The sequence below is a fragment of the Athene noctua genome, chromosome 3 (assembly GCF_965140245.1).
Source record: "Athene noctua chromosome 3, bAthNoc1.hap1.1, whole genome shotgun sequence".
NCBI classification, from domain to species: domain Eukaryota; kingdom Metazoa; phylum Chordata; class Aves; order Strigiformes; family Strigidae; genus Athene; species Athene noctua.
Window position 1 is genome coordinate 86548844 of NC_134039.1, and position 14755 is coordinate 86563598.

Here is a 14755-nt window from a genome sequence, read left to right on the forward strand (position 1 = left end):
GCAGTTTTACCTAGGTTACTGCTGTTGAGGCTAATTTCTTGGCTTCTCTATGCTTCTGACACTTTGTTAGATAGTGGCATCGTAATTAAAAGAGATTTAAAGAACACCTTTTCTCTTTGCCTCTTACAGCGGGACCTCACAGAGAGTCACCTGCACCAATTGTTCTAGTGACTTCTACAAAACCAGATACTATGAGATCCCCACCCACATCTCCTGGCAATGTGGGGACCACTCCTCTTCCACTGGCCACCACCACAAAGCTACAACCAACCCCAGAGACCCCTGTAGTGTCTGCACTGCTGACAACTCCTCCTGGGCCAAGTGAGTGTGTATCCATGTGTGATTTGATGATGATGTAGCAGTAAGTCAAAACCACCTGGGATCCTGGTCTTCTCTGATCTCAGGAGCCAAAATTAGTCTTCATTCATTCAGTAGTGAGAGTGGGCAATGTCAGGGAAAGGGAAGACACAAAGCTCAGAAAACATGGTGAAGCTCCCAGCACTACCCTGTGGGGTGAGGGTGCTGCCTGCTCACTCACCAACACTTGGCATGGCAAGAGATATTGCGTTTGTTTTGTTGCTCTGAACACAAAGAAACGTGCTTCTGCTTTAAGAACCCCCAGTTTACAGCGATCCTCTCTTCCCTCTGCAGTCTGTGGCAAGTTCAAAGCAGATGTCGGGTTCCTGGTGGACGAGTCCTCAAGTATTGGCCAGAGCAATTTCAATAAAGTGAAGGATTTCCTCTTCCGCATCATTTCCTATTTCCCTAAGATTGGGCCTGAAGGGACACAGGCAAGATTTTGTTATTCTTTTTCTTGAAGATGTTTTCCTCCCAAATGTTCACCTTTTGCTCACCCCTGGTGATGAGACCAGTCTGCTCACTCACATGTTGTAGATCCGAAAGACCAAGTGCTCTGCCTAAAGACATGTGTGTGTCTCCAACAAAGACAGGAATAAAAGTCTCTTAAATGTCAGCCTACTTGTTTGGATATATTTCCATTTCTTGATTACTTTTTCAAGACCAAGTCATCAGGAATAAAGCAAATTGCATGCCTACTGAAATGCTCTCTAGGTTATGGAGCCCAGGGATGTGTCAGGTGTGTGTCCCCCTCTAGAAACCCATTTCTGCCCACATTCAGACTGTAAATGGTTAGAGACCCAGGTGGGGGCCTAGGTGGGAGATGGATCTCATGCCAGCAGCTGCCTCCTCTAGACAAGAAGAGGACCAGACCCCCAGACCATTCTGTGAAATATCTCAAGGGCAAATGAAGCCTACAGCATTAAATGACAACTCAGCAAAACCAACAGAAAGACTCAGCAGACAATTTATTTCAGGACATTTATATTTAATTTATGTAATATTTGAACTAGGCCTTTGAAAGGGAGACCTACATAGGTCACTTTCAGTTGATTGGAAAATGGGAACTTCATGCACTCTTTGCTTGAAGGTAGTCTTGAAGGTTTAGGTACGTGATGAATTTACCCTGGGTTAACAAATAATTCTGGGGAGATGAAGAAATTTGGATTTAGGTGGTTATAGTATGAGCTGAGTAGCTGGCTTCCTTTTGCAGTCAACAGAGATCAGGGGTTTAATTCAGGAGGGATGGGTGCTGCCATGGGAGGTGCTGCAGGAGAAGATGCTCCCACCCAGCCATGAGTTGCCTGAAGTGTACCAGTTTCCCATTGGTTCTGTGCTGTATCCACCAGCCTGTGCAGAAATCTCTGATGCCTTAGAAAGTCTGAAAGAGTACCTTGCTCATCTGTAAGCATATGGATTGTGCCCTATGTTCCTGCCAATCTGAGGCATTTTTGTGACTCTTTTCAGTCTCCAAGAAACACAACCTCTTTTGCACCGCAAATAGTTGTATTATTTATTGAGTGATGACACGTTTGTTGTGTGCCTGAGCCCTCCGCAATTTTTAATCCCTTTTTCTTTGACAGGTTGCTGTTGCTCAATACAGTGAGGAGCCCAGGGCAGCCTTCTACTTCAACCAGCACCGTGACCGCAACAGTGCCCTGAAAGCCATCAAGGGTCTGCGCTATGCTGGAGGCAACACAAAAACAGGTGTGTGTGGGTGAGGTCCACACATGGGGTGGACATTCTGGCCCAAGACAGAGGCTGGAGGCCAGGGAAAGCATTCGTCTGAGTGTTTTGAACCCACTTACTTGTTTAGAAAGTTTTGGCCAAAAGTTCTTTAAAATTTGACAACAGAGGATTGAGTTTAGTTTGATTTCCAGGGGTGGTCTTTCCAACTAGCCTGATGTCCTTCATCCATGTCCTAGTTTTACTACTGGGTTCATTATTGTATAACCTTGCTTACACTTGAGGGAGGTTTTTATACCTGGCTTGGAGGCAAAGCCCATAAACATTAGGTAAGGATATTTGATGCTGAAGCATCCTTATTGCCCACTGTATACACATTTTAATCAGCAAATTCCAACGGTTATTGCCTTGTTACCCTAACAACAAAACAATGGGGCCCATCCTATTTTCACAGTGTGCCATCACATAATGTCCTTTGTTCACCTCTGTGGTACACATAGCACAGCTCTTCATTAGCTCAGCATCTTGGAAATTCAGACACTTTTGTCTTACATAGTTAAAAAGCTCAGAGACAGCCACCACTTTCCACCTGCTCATTCCCAGCAGGGCAGTAGGGTATACCTGGTTCCCTGAAGGTACACGAGAAGTCATATTAAATTGGAGATAGTTAAACTTTTAAATGGCCCAGTTATTTAAACATTTTTAAGTGGCCCAGTTATTGTCATCCCATCAGTCAACAGAAAGGGAAGCTCTGAGGCACCCGTGTATGTTAACTGAAGGCTTATATACTTCACCCCGACTCAGTGGTATTGGTCAGGAATGCAGAAAAATAAGGCTGATCAAAATACAAGAATTTTGATGGGACTGGTTAGGGAAAGCAGGTATGAAACTGGTCATACTGCACATTCCTAGGTAACCTTGTCTCTAACCCTCTTTTTCATGGAGGTTGTGTCAAAAGAGACGTTCTATCCCTCATAGAAGTCTTTGCATACTGTGTTGGGGCTTCTTAATCATTTCAGTTTGGGCGAGGATCCTTTGTGAAACTTTCCTGGGTTTTCTAAAGAAATTTAGAAATGGGAATTCTGTGGATTTTTTTCCTATAGGAAAAATGCTTCAAATGTCCTGAATATATATTTTTTTCCTTGCCAAAACTATCTGCTGAATTCAGCCTGAACCATTTCAGCCAATCTGATTTACTGCTGTCTTCCCTCAAAAGACATTGCCCCATGCTCGGGGCTACTATCCATTTATGGGGCCACACTGAATGCCCTTTTTCCTCCATCTGTGGAAGGAGACCCACAGTCCCCACTCTCAGACCTAATACTTGAGCAGATTTACACCATGTCTCTCCATATTTGCTCAGGTCGTGGTATAGCCTACATGCTAAAGGAGTTATTTCAGTCCTCCAGAGGGATGAGACCGGATTTCCCTCACATGATGGTGCTCGTGACTGATGGGCAATCCCAGGATGATGTGTTGCCACCAGCCAGAGTAGCCCATGCTTTGGGTAAGGGTTGCCTTGTTGTGTTTTGCTGAGGCTTTGGTTCTCCAGGGGTTTCTAGGGGATTGAGGGTGGTACGTTATGTGATGTGAGCACTATGAGTGCATTGTTGGCTTCACTCCTTTATCCTTTCTTCTTTCTGTTCCTAGCTTGAGTGTTTTGGTTTGCTATAAGTCACACACGTGGCTTCCAGTGAGTTTTCAGATGGCTACTGGAGTACCTAATCTCAGCAGAGTACAGGAATTATTAACAGGAAGATCGTGACAAGCGGTTTGGAAACTCTGATCTCAAACATTTTTGCTTCTGTTGAGTGAGCGATGTGTTTCAGGAATCCGCATCATTGCTGTGGGTGTCTCAGGAGCTGACCCTGTTGAGCTCAACAGCATCTTGCTGCAGCAGAACCTCCAGAACCTTTTCTACGTCAGCACGTTTGATGACTTCCCCCAGATCCTCCGAGAGCTGATAGAAGTAATTTGTTCTGACCCTCAGCTTTCAGGAACCCAGATGCCATCTGGGGAGGTGAGCTACTTCACAGGCCTTTGAATATGAGCCAGTTTGCTTGGTGTGGGTCATGCACAAGGACAATGTTCTTCCCTGAGCAAAGTTTCAGTGCAAAGTCAGAACAGATTTAGGGCACTGGGTCCAATCCTGACAGCACTTACTGCCCAGCCCTAGAGATAAGGAACAAAATCTTTGAAATCAAGGGAGTGGAATTAGGGAAGCCAGAATGCAGCTTTGAAAGTTTTGTTGTATAAGGCCACTGCAGGGGCAGAGTACTTAGATGTTTTATAAATTCACTGCCCTCTTCTAACTCTGGATGATGGGTCATTGATATGGATGTGAGCTCATCTGCAGAGTATCTCCAACAGCAATATTTTATGGCTGTTTCAATGAAAAGGTTAGTGATACAAAATCACAGTGACCTCTTGAGACCTGTTGAAGATTGGTGTTTGATGTCTGATTCCAAAACCTGGAGAATCACTAATCTAAGCCAAGCTCCATGCTGTAGGTTGCCAGACATGAAGCCAACAAGCAGTTGCCACTTGGTGGCACAGGGAGCAAGCCACACATCCCTGATCCATCATCAGCTGAACCACACATCCAAAAAGAAGAGGAAGCTTGTGGTCCCTGGTGTTTAAAGGTGAGAATTAGTTCACTGGTGTCTGTTCAGGCGATTATATTTCAAAGAAACATTGATCACTGCTGCAATCAGGTCACTTCTCATACCTGTGTGATGTGCAGTGGAGTTATACCAGTGTCAAAACTTTTAACTTTGGAAACCATGTCCTTTTTTGGGAAGGTCATCTGAGAAGTTGCCATTTCAGTGGGGGAAATTCAGCAGCCTCCTGTGCTCCTTCCCAGCAGTCCCATTGGTTGGTCTTCCATAGATCTTGCTTCCTGTCTGCCAGCTCCATGCAGACATCCCAGATGTTCTGTGGCATCTCACATAGCTCTGGACTCTGTGTGAGCTGCTGAACAGACCAACAAGCTGCCACTGCTCCTTACTTCAGAAATAAAATGTCAGGAGGCAAATCTACCCACTTGTCCTACCAAGCAGAAAGCCAGAGGACATCAAGAACAGTAGGACAGCCCCAGAGCCCATGTGCTGGTCTAGTGAGTTTACTGGTGGGGCTGTAGCCAGCAAGACTGAGCAGTCTGTGTTAGCTCCACTGGAGAAAACAGTCTCTATATTAGTCAGTGAACAGCTAGTCAGTGTGGTCAGCAAAGTCTGGTCATGATTCAGTTCATTGGTAAGTGTCCACACTGGCAGAATGTCTCAGATAGTGATGTTTATGCTGTGGCAGTCTAAGATGAGGTGAGATGAATGTTGTCCATGGATGGTTGAATTAGAGTCTTTATTTCATCTCTGCCAAACTCCTTTCCATGGTTTCTTCCATGGGGGAGAAGAATTGCATTCTCACTACCCTGAAGCCTTACAGATACGTAACCAAGAATATTTAGAGTCTCTCTGAGCCAAAAAGAAGATCCTGAACTGTAGATGGGACATGAGCCAAGACTTCGATATGTTCCCTGATTGCATTTTGTCCTCACACAACTGTGTTCTCCATCCTGTTCTCCCAGTTTCAGTGCGGGCTGGAGGCAAAATAAGTAACATGACCTCCAAGGGACTTTAGACAGTCTGAGGATATGAACAGATCTCCTGGATGGTCAACTTTGCTTCTTCCTTTTGTTGCATAAGCCAAGAAGTTTGTTAGTCTGTGTTTCATGGTCACTCTGGTTTGAGTATATTTGCCATCCTTTGGTGGATAATAATTGCTTGATCATTTGTTCTATTTTCCTTTTCCTTTCAAGAGCTTCAGGGGCTCACCAGCTCATGGAGGCTATGACCCATACAGCTTTACCACAAAGGGAGAGAAAGGAGAGCGGGTGAGTTCACTAGCATGAACCATCCGCTTGATTAATTAATATGCAACTAAATTATTAGAACCAAGGAAGAGATCCAACAAAGAATCATCTTCAAATCTTTTATGTTGGTGTTTTGATATATCCTGCTCCATGCTGGCTTTGAAAATCAGGCAGAAGGGAACTAATGTGTGTGTGTTTGTGATGGCAATTGGGCAAGCAGTCTCAAGCAGTACAGAAAGCCAGTGCTGTGTGAAGCTGTTCGGGTTGGCGGGTCTGGGGCCATAACCTGCGTGCTGTTACTTTCCATATGTTTAGGGTCTGCCTGGGAAGGATGGCATTCCTGGGCTGCCAGGCAGACCGGGCCGGACAGGTCCTCCTGGTCCCCCTGGAATCAGGGTATGTATTTGTTTTAACAAACTTTCTCAACGTGACAGTTAAGGGTGAACACGGCTCTCAAATCTCTCTCTCTCCTGTTCTGCAGGGTCTCCCTGGCATTCAGGGTGATATTGTAAGTATTTTGAACGCAGCAAAGATCATCAATACAGTGAGACCTTTAGGGTCTCCTTTGCTTTTAAAGCCTTTCAAAGGCCAGTTGTGCTGAGCAGGACAGGGAGCCCAAGTGACCCATTTTGCCTTTATGAGGGGCTGATGCTGTCACCAAGTAGCTCCAAATGATTTTTGTTCTGTTCAGAGATCTGGCAAATAATGCAACACAACATGGGAATATTTTTAACCAAATAACCCTCAGACATAGGCCAGGGCCTATGAACTCCTATATATCAGTCCTACTGCAGAATAACCTGCAGCATCTTTTGCTCACACACTTCCCATACACGAATTGTTCGTGCAACGCTTCAGAGCATTACTTGGAAAACATGCATCTAGCTAGACCGGCCAAACCTCATGTGCCCTTGTTTTTGCTGTACCAATTGCTCCATGCTGTTGATGTCATTGGTCGATGTCATTGGTGATGGCACAGCTTTGCACACTAGATCAGCAGCCATGAATGTCCCTCCCCTGCTTTTAGCAGGGCTCTGTTAGTAGTCAGCTGTGTTTGACCAGCTAAATCACCCTTGGCTCTAAGAGCTGTATTGAGAATGGGCTGGTACCAAAGTGTCCAGGTCATCTGAGATGCCCTAGGATTTCCAAGGCAACCATGCAGGGCTGATAAATTATGGGTCTTGATGGACACTTCTGAACTGACAGCTGGAGACCAGGCAGGTGTCAGAGAGCATCACAAATGACACAAGACACCATTGTGTGTGTAATTGAACAGACCCACTAACCTCTATTGGCTGCAGTGGGGTGTAAACATCAGCTCCTGTGCAGAAACAACATTTCAGTGGCACCAGATTGAACTTAACTCCATCTTTTGGGCTCGATTCAGTTGCATAGAGACCTCTTATGTCATTTGAGATGCGCTTGTATTCCACCTGTCCTCCAGCTGACGCTCCAGAAGGACACAGGTCTCCAATAAATGTGTAAATGTCTGCCAGCCCTGTGCCTTGGCTACCTGGGAATATCTCAGCTATCCCAAGACACCATGTTTGGGCATCTGGATCAAACTGCCAGTGCCTATGATGGGGTAGCACCTGTAACAAGGGTTGTGACATTTGTGAGCTGTGGTTTGCATGGATCACAGGAGTCCAACATCAACCACTGCAGCCACTGACTGCCCCTTCTGAGGCTGTTTACTTGCTTCTGGTGGATTAAATAAGCAGCAGTCCCCCATTCCTCACGGCATCCAGTGGTGCTTGAATGTCACTACATCAGGTGTGCATCCTACACGCACCCTTCATTAGAGAAGGACATATAACACTTTGTCTCTGTGGGTGACACATACATGATTCTCATCAATATTGGGACCAAAACCTGTTTTCATGACCACTTTAAAAGTGAATGAAATTTTATTAGAGATGGGTCTGTAACCTGAACACCCCACAGTGATGGTCTTTTGGGTACTTTGCTGTTTAACGCTGCAGGATTTTTTTGATTTTTTTTATTTTTTCCAGGGATCTCCTGGCTATCCAGGACCAGTGGGGCCAAAAGGAGACAGAGTGAGTTTCATTCCTGGGTTTCATTGGGAAAAAGCTATTGTTTGCTCTGATCTCTCATTTCTAAGCACAGTGACCTTTGCTGAATATAAACTTCTGAGCTACATGTAACTAGCCCTACACTGCTAGTCTTCAGCTCAGGGAGATGTCCTTCAGCTTTGCTAGGAGGAATCTAATGTCTTTATGGAGAAAACTGCTCGGTCCTTATCACAGGCCTTTGGCACATCTAGGTTATTTGCAAAAGGAGGTAGCACTTAGTTGGGTCATTCTGCCTTTCTGAATTCCCGCTATGAACCAGCCTGTCTGCCTACATTTAGGACACAAAAAGTTAAGGCTTCAAGATCAGTTGTGGGAAGATCCCAGGAGTAGTTGTCCTGTCCCTCCCCCAGGACTTAATGCGTGTTCTTCCTCTTTCCTTGCATGCACCGGAGCTGGCTATATGGTTACAGGTCAGGGAATAGATCCTGCTGAAAGCCAACCTCCTTTTTTTTCCCCAGGATTAATTTTCTTTTGTGCCAATAAGCAAAGCTCATGTCATGGCCATGTGGTTTCTGGTACCTCTGCAAAAGAGTTGCTGCAAGAGTTTGGGTTTGCAGTGCAGGGAGGGGCTGTTTGGTTTTAAAGTTGTTTGTGCTGATCATTACATTGCCCCTAAGTCATGAAACTGCCTGCCTGCATCCAGACCTCCCAACACAGCTGAATGTGTTTCCTCCTCTCTGTGTGCACAGGGTGAACCAGGCTATGTCCTTGGAGGTGTGGAGGTGATTCCTGGCCAAAATGGGCAACCTGGCCCCCCAGTGAGTATCATACTCCAGGTGTGGTGGACCCTTCAGCCTCTCAAGGGCTGGCAGAGAAGCAAAGGGAGCTGGGAGAGAGCCCACATCCCTCCCTCTCCTGGTTTTCATTGTTGCAGGGACAGAAAGGGCAGCCAGGTGTTCCTGGGGTGGCAGGACCACCAGGTTTACCAGGGCCACAGGGGCCACCAGGGATCTCCATCAAGGTGAGCATGGTTATTTGAAACATGGTTTTGTGATGTTGTACCACAGAAAGAGGAGAGCCAGCATAGTCCACGATCCCTGGATACTCTGTTCAAAGGCCATGGGAACACGCATTTATTCTGTCCATCATGAGATTCTTCCATGAAGGCATAAAAGGAGGCATGCTGCAAAATGTTCTCATCATCAGGGCCCTGCTGTTCAACACAGTGGGACTCGATGGTGGAGCTTGGAAATGTTATGGTCAACCTTGTCTGACATAGGACTAGATTCAGTGACCACTAGGACTTTTCCAGCTCCAGGGCCCTAGGATTGTTCAGCGGCTGTAGTGAGATTCACAGGATCAGTTGTGCTATGCACAGCCCAAACTGGACTGATGGTTGTCACCAAATGTCTCCTCGCACTGGGAGTGGGTCAAAAAGTCTCATCAGACATCAAGAGACCTAAACTCCTCTCCTCTAACCCAAGGGTGGGAGTTGACACCGGATATTGCAGGTTCAGATGTGTGGGGCATGCAAGATAGCAGACACTTCTACTGAAGCTCTGTCTTCCCTTGAGGGTGGGAATCTTGATGTCCAGGCTTGTCAGCCTGCAGGAACTTTTTTGCTGGGACTAAGTTTAGGGAAGACCTCCTCTCTAAAGTACCACCCCATGGTAATTCTCCTTGTCCTTTGTGTTTCAGGGTGACCCAGGGGATTCAGGTATCAGGGTAAGTACCTGAGATTGGTTTTCACTTTTGCATGTGATGAGAAGCCTTTTTAAAATTTATTATTTCTAAGCTGCCCAGTAGGCTCTGGTTTCTGTACTTACCCATTAAGGGCTGCTGGGACATGCAGTAAGACTGTCCTGTGCTTCATGCAGGGCCCTCGTGGGAGGAATGGCCTCAAGGGTGACAGAGGAGGCATGGGAGAGCCGGTGAGTGGTCCACCAATGGTCAGTTGCTGAGGAAAAGCTGCTGGCCACAGTGGGAAGGGGCCACTGGCCTCAGGATGCCCTCTGTCACGGGGGGTGGGTGTAGAGGGACAACGTCTACTGCCAGTTCTCATCAGCCACTGCGCTGGGATGCCTCACTCTGCTGACAAGGGTTGTCAGATTAAGCATTTATCACTTTGTCAGCTTCATCCTGTTGACCTGTCACTCAGAAATTGCTGAAAGGGAAATGTTAGAAACCCATCAAAGACACGGATAACAGCCATTCATTTTGTCAAAAGCAAGGACATGCTTTCCTCATGGCATGGAGCAAAGCCGTGAGAAGTGCTCACCGTGATGATAAACTCTGTGGTGCAGTCAATCATGCTGGCAGATAATCACAAATATCACCCAATGAAGGCTACTCTGAAGTGACAGTGGTTCACCCTTGAGCCCCCACTATCTCCATCACCCATGGAGGAGCTGAGTGCAACCCTGCTCCTTCCCACATCCCACTCCCCGGTCTCAGGAGGATGGAGAAGAACTGAGGCAGGTCCAGAGGAGGGCATGAAGGTGGATCAAAAAGTGGGACAGCAAATGGACCAAGATTTTGGCAGTAGATTTGAGACAAACAAAATGACATGGTTCTTCACAGAGGTCCCACAAGGATATTTAGGATGTAGAAAGTTTGAGTTCAAGGGGAGATGAGAGAAGAAAAAAAGTCCATGGAGGACTACTAAGGGTAAAAGAAACCATGTTTGTTTTGGGAAGTCCCTGCATTACAAATAGCTCAAACCTGAAAAATTATTCAGAGACTGTTCTTGCATCCTTCCCAAGGTGCCTATTACTCTCCATCATCATACCTGGGTGCTTTTTTTTTGTTACCTTTGCTCTACTGCAGAGCTATATCCCACAGACCAGGTATTTCCATATGTCAAACTTCATTTCTACACCAGCAGCATTACTCCAGTCATCCTCTTACAGCAACACAGCCATGAAGAGCCAACAGAGAATGCACCCGCTGCCAAATCAACATGGGTACTCTAGGCTCTGTCTTCCCATGTAACAGGCAAACTCATCTTTATTTTCTCTTCCTGAGTAAAACCAGCGATCCTTAGCCTATTTGTGAGAAAAGAGGAAATCTGGGGATACATAAACATCTCTATAAATCCGCAGTTGCAAAGGTACCGTTAAGATGGGCACATCAGGATATACATTTCTCTGCTTGTGTTTCTGCAGACTTAAAAATAATCTTTTTCTTTAGTATGACTGGTAACAGTTTAGCAGAAAACGATTTGATGATGTGTCTTCCTTTTCAGGGGAAACCTGGCTTGCCAGGCCCTGTAGGGCTAGATGGTGTTCCTGGGTTGCCTGGACCAAGAGGAGAAAAGGTCATTACTCATATCCGATGCTTGCTGAATCCATCAGCCCAAGGAGGAACTGAGAATAGCTGAGACAAAGTAATAGCAGGGTAGACACTAGAAATAAAGTGCAGACATGCAGGGATTTCCCCCCATTTCTCTCCACTCCCTGCTCATAATGGGTTTGACTTTGTGCATGGTAGAATGGACGCTCCATCTCCATCCAAGCCCTTGTTCTCCTCACAGTGCTCAACCCAGTGGAAGGACTTTGCAGTTCCTGCTGTCAGGAGCAGTGTTTTCTCCCAGACAGAGCCCAAGCTCTTCATGCTCCCTGTCACCTGGATAGGGCTGCTTCCCTGAATCCCCCACCCTGCTTCTAATGCTCACTGAAAACACCCACAGACCCTTGCTTTTAATACTCTCCTCCAAGTCATTGTTTGCACCTTGCCTGAAGGTTACTGGCTAGACATATGTCTTAACTGCTTGGTTACAGAGCAAATTTTTCCCCTCCTACTGTGCGGGATGACCAAGAGCAGAGCTCTGAAGCAGGTAGCTGGGTAGAACATAGCATTCTCTACAATTTTTGGGATCAGCTTTCTTGAGCGCAACGCTGTGCTTACCTTGCAGGGGATGACAGGAACTGGTATTCCTGGCACTGTTGGCCCAAAGGGAGAAGAAGGAAAGCAGGTGAGTTGGCAATTTTGCTGTGAACTTTGCAGGTAAACTCCCCTTGGAGGGCCCAGTGTCTCCAAAGTCACCTCCAATACTTCTTTTTTAGGTTTTACTTGAAGGGAGCATCCTGTGGTTACAAATGGAAACAGTCACAGAAGGGACGACATTGGGTCTTAAAGTCAGAGCTTTCATTGTTTCTTCTGTTTTTCAGGGGGTGATGGGACCTCCAGGAGCAGCAGGATCAAAGGTGGGTACTGAAATTCTGAACCTGAGTCTCTGTGCCTTGTACTCAGGTGCCAAGGAAAGCGTGTAGCTCTAACCATCGTCATAGGCTGTGGGAATGTTGACCCCTTACTCAAAAGCATCAAAAGGGAATAATTTTGCACATCAGGAGTCACAGGCCTGTGGAAGTCATTGCTGCAGGGTTGAAGCAGACCTGGAATAATAGCAAGATGCAGTATTTTTATCAAAGAATTAATGGCATTTTTGTGGCCAGTGAGACTCTGCAAAACTAGTAATTCATGTTCACTTTTGGGGGGGAGACACACCAGCGCTTGATCCCAACTCTGATGGGATGAAGAGGGAGGAAGATGTAAGGAGCAGATTGTCTCACATCTGCGTTCTGGACACCTTCCTCTGAACCTTCTAGGCCCAGACCCATTCCTACCTAATTAAATGCCTGAATCATGTAATGTCATAGTGCCAGGATGCCTCTCTCAGTGAAGAAAGATGAGCCCTGTGAGAGGTCATACAGCCCATCCTGAAGTTTGAGTTTTCTTCTGGAAGTGCCCATCTTTTTCCAACTGTTGGGGAAAAAGAAAACCTTGACTTGACCAATTCTCTCACCTTGCTTAAGAGCCTGGGGTTGGTGGGGAGGAATGATTTTGGTGTCTTGGTGCTGCCAGAGGAAAGGGACTGGACAAATGTAGCTCCATCCCAAATCTGGAAACTCTACTGTGAACCCAGGGAAGATGATACATGGAAAGGACTGGTCAGGAAGGGACTCATGTCAGGGAGGAAGATTTTCTTGCAGACTGCTGCCTGTCTTCCAGCTCTTGCTACTCATGGAGATGTGGGAGTTCAACTCCAGGCCTTCTCCATGTCACAAAATACCTGGAAAGCTGCAGGTGCAGGAGGAATCGGCTGATCTTGGCATGTACAGGGACAATGGCTGTAGGAGGAAGGAGACTTTTTCCTGAGCCAGGAGAAATGCCTCTCAGTTCAGGTTTGAGTCGATGTTTGCCTCTTCCTGGCTCCAGCTCATGTTGAAGTTTGACACAGGAGAAAGACTCGGGAAGTCTGAATTTTCCCTGGTATGAGGAGTGCCAGGCATGGGTTTGGGTGGTATGTAAGGCATCTCAGCATGGTCCCAGGTTGTTATGGCTCTTGGAGGAGCAACCACTTAGGATTGGGTTGCACAGCTCTCTGCATGCCCCCTTCTCCAGGTAACTCAGGATATACTCTTTGAGTTACTGCTGGTGGCCAAATGGATCTGAGTCACTGATTTATTTCATGTCATTAAGCTCAAAAATGTCCATGTTGACCCCAAAATAAATTGTTTTCATACTTCCAAGAGAGGTAGAAAATGAAGGAAAAAAATAATATCCAAGGAAATGTTTCATTCAGCTCGAAATAAAGTGGTTTGCTTCCCTTTGCAGTAGTGCTTTCTTATTTCATAAAATAAAAGAGGATTTAAAATCTGTAAAGTCTTTGCAAGCGCTAACAGCCAGTTTGCTGCTCCTGTCTTGCCCTTTGCAAGAGCAAAGACCTCCTTGAATTGCCCAGTCCTGATCCACATAAATATAGGTCTGTGACTGGGTTTTTCATGGACTCCCCCTCAGAAAGAGCAAAATTTGGCAAGCTGCTCACTGGTGAGGTAACTGTTGACGTTGCCCAGTGAGCTCTTTCTGAGATGACATCAGGTGGTTGCAGGAGACAATCCCAGCTGCTCTCTTTTTTTTAAAGTTGGGCCAGGACCACCTGAGGAAGAACCAATTGAGCCAAGGGTGTGCCTCCAAATGAATCAAATCAGAACGAAGCTTTAAAAATTAAGATAAAAAACCGAATATGTAAATACAGAACCCACTGTAACTGGCTCCTGGGATGGTATCTTGCTCCTCTTGGTTACCTCAGCCTCTGAGCTAAGCCTGGAGCCACCCCACAGCCCCAGACCTGCACGTTATCCATGCTGTAAACTCTCAACTTTTCCATGAGACTGTCTCATCTTCAGCTCTCAAGGTCCTTGGGAGGAAACAGTCTGATAAAGCTCAGGATAGTCCATATATAGTAATATATGTATATTAAGTTATGTATTAGGTGGTGATAGAACTATATATAACTAAATATTATAATATGCATGCAATTTAATATTAGGCATTGTGTATAAAGTATATAAAGTAATATGATTATACAATAATCTGAACATATTCTAGATACTATACAGGTAATTAATATGCAATATAGAAATGCATGGACCATATATATAACATATGCTATATACTACTTATGACATATATGTAAAAAACTTTATTTTTTCTTTTTTTTCTTTTTCCCTATATGCTTTTCCCCCTGCTTTCACAATTTCCAGTGGAGGGAACATGCTCAGCATGCTCTTCTGCAGCGTGCAAGCCTCCAGGCTCATCCTGCTCTGCCAGTGAAGCCTTGTCTTAACGAAAGCATCTTCTGTTTTCCAGGGTGACAAAGGGCAAGGTGGTGTTAAAGGGGAGAAGGTGAGACTGGCCAGCACTGGAGCACAGAGTAGGATGGGAAGAAGTGCTGGCTCTGGTTTTGGGCTCAGGACACAGCAGTTGAGGTATCTGGTTGGAGATCCAGAGGGAGGGAATTTGAGGCCCC

General features: G+C 45.8%; 1 protein-coding gene across 1 annotated transcript in view; it reads left to right on the forward strand.

Moving 5' to 3' along the window:
* LOC141959455 (uncharacterized) overlaps window positions 1-14755 on the forward strand; it is a 154499-nt gene that overhangs the window by 65639 nt on the left and 74105 nt on the right. The window contains exons 22-38 of the mRNA XM_074903545.1: window positions 130-321; window positions 652-791; window positions 1941-2064; window positions 3407-3550; window positions 3873-4063; window positions 4554-4685; window positions 5858-5932; window positions 6227-6307; window positions 6393-6419; window positions 7924-7968; window positions 8694-8762; window positions 8879-8965; window positions 9643-9669; window positions 9822-9875; window positions 11189-11260; window positions 11858-11917; window positions 12114-12149. Of these exons, the coding sequence (XP_074759646.1) occupies window positions 130-321; window positions 652-791; window positions 1941-2064; window positions 3407-3550; window positions 3873-4063; window positions 4554-4685; window positions 5858-5932; window positions 6227-6307; window positions 6393-6419; window positions 7924-7968; window positions 8694-8762; window positions 8879-8965; window positions 9643-9669; window positions 9822-9875; window positions 11189-11260; window positions 11858-11917; window positions 12114-12149 (1556 nt within the window). The remainder of the gene's footprint in view (window positions 1-129; window positions 322-651; window positions 792-1940; window positions 2065-3406; window positions 3551-3872; window positions 4064-4553; window positions 4686-5857; window positions 5933-6226; window positions 6308-6392; window positions 6420-7923; window positions 7969-8693; window positions 8763-8878; window positions 8966-9642; window positions 9670-9821; window positions 9876-11188; window positions 11261-11857; window positions 11918-12113; window positions 12150-14755) is intronic.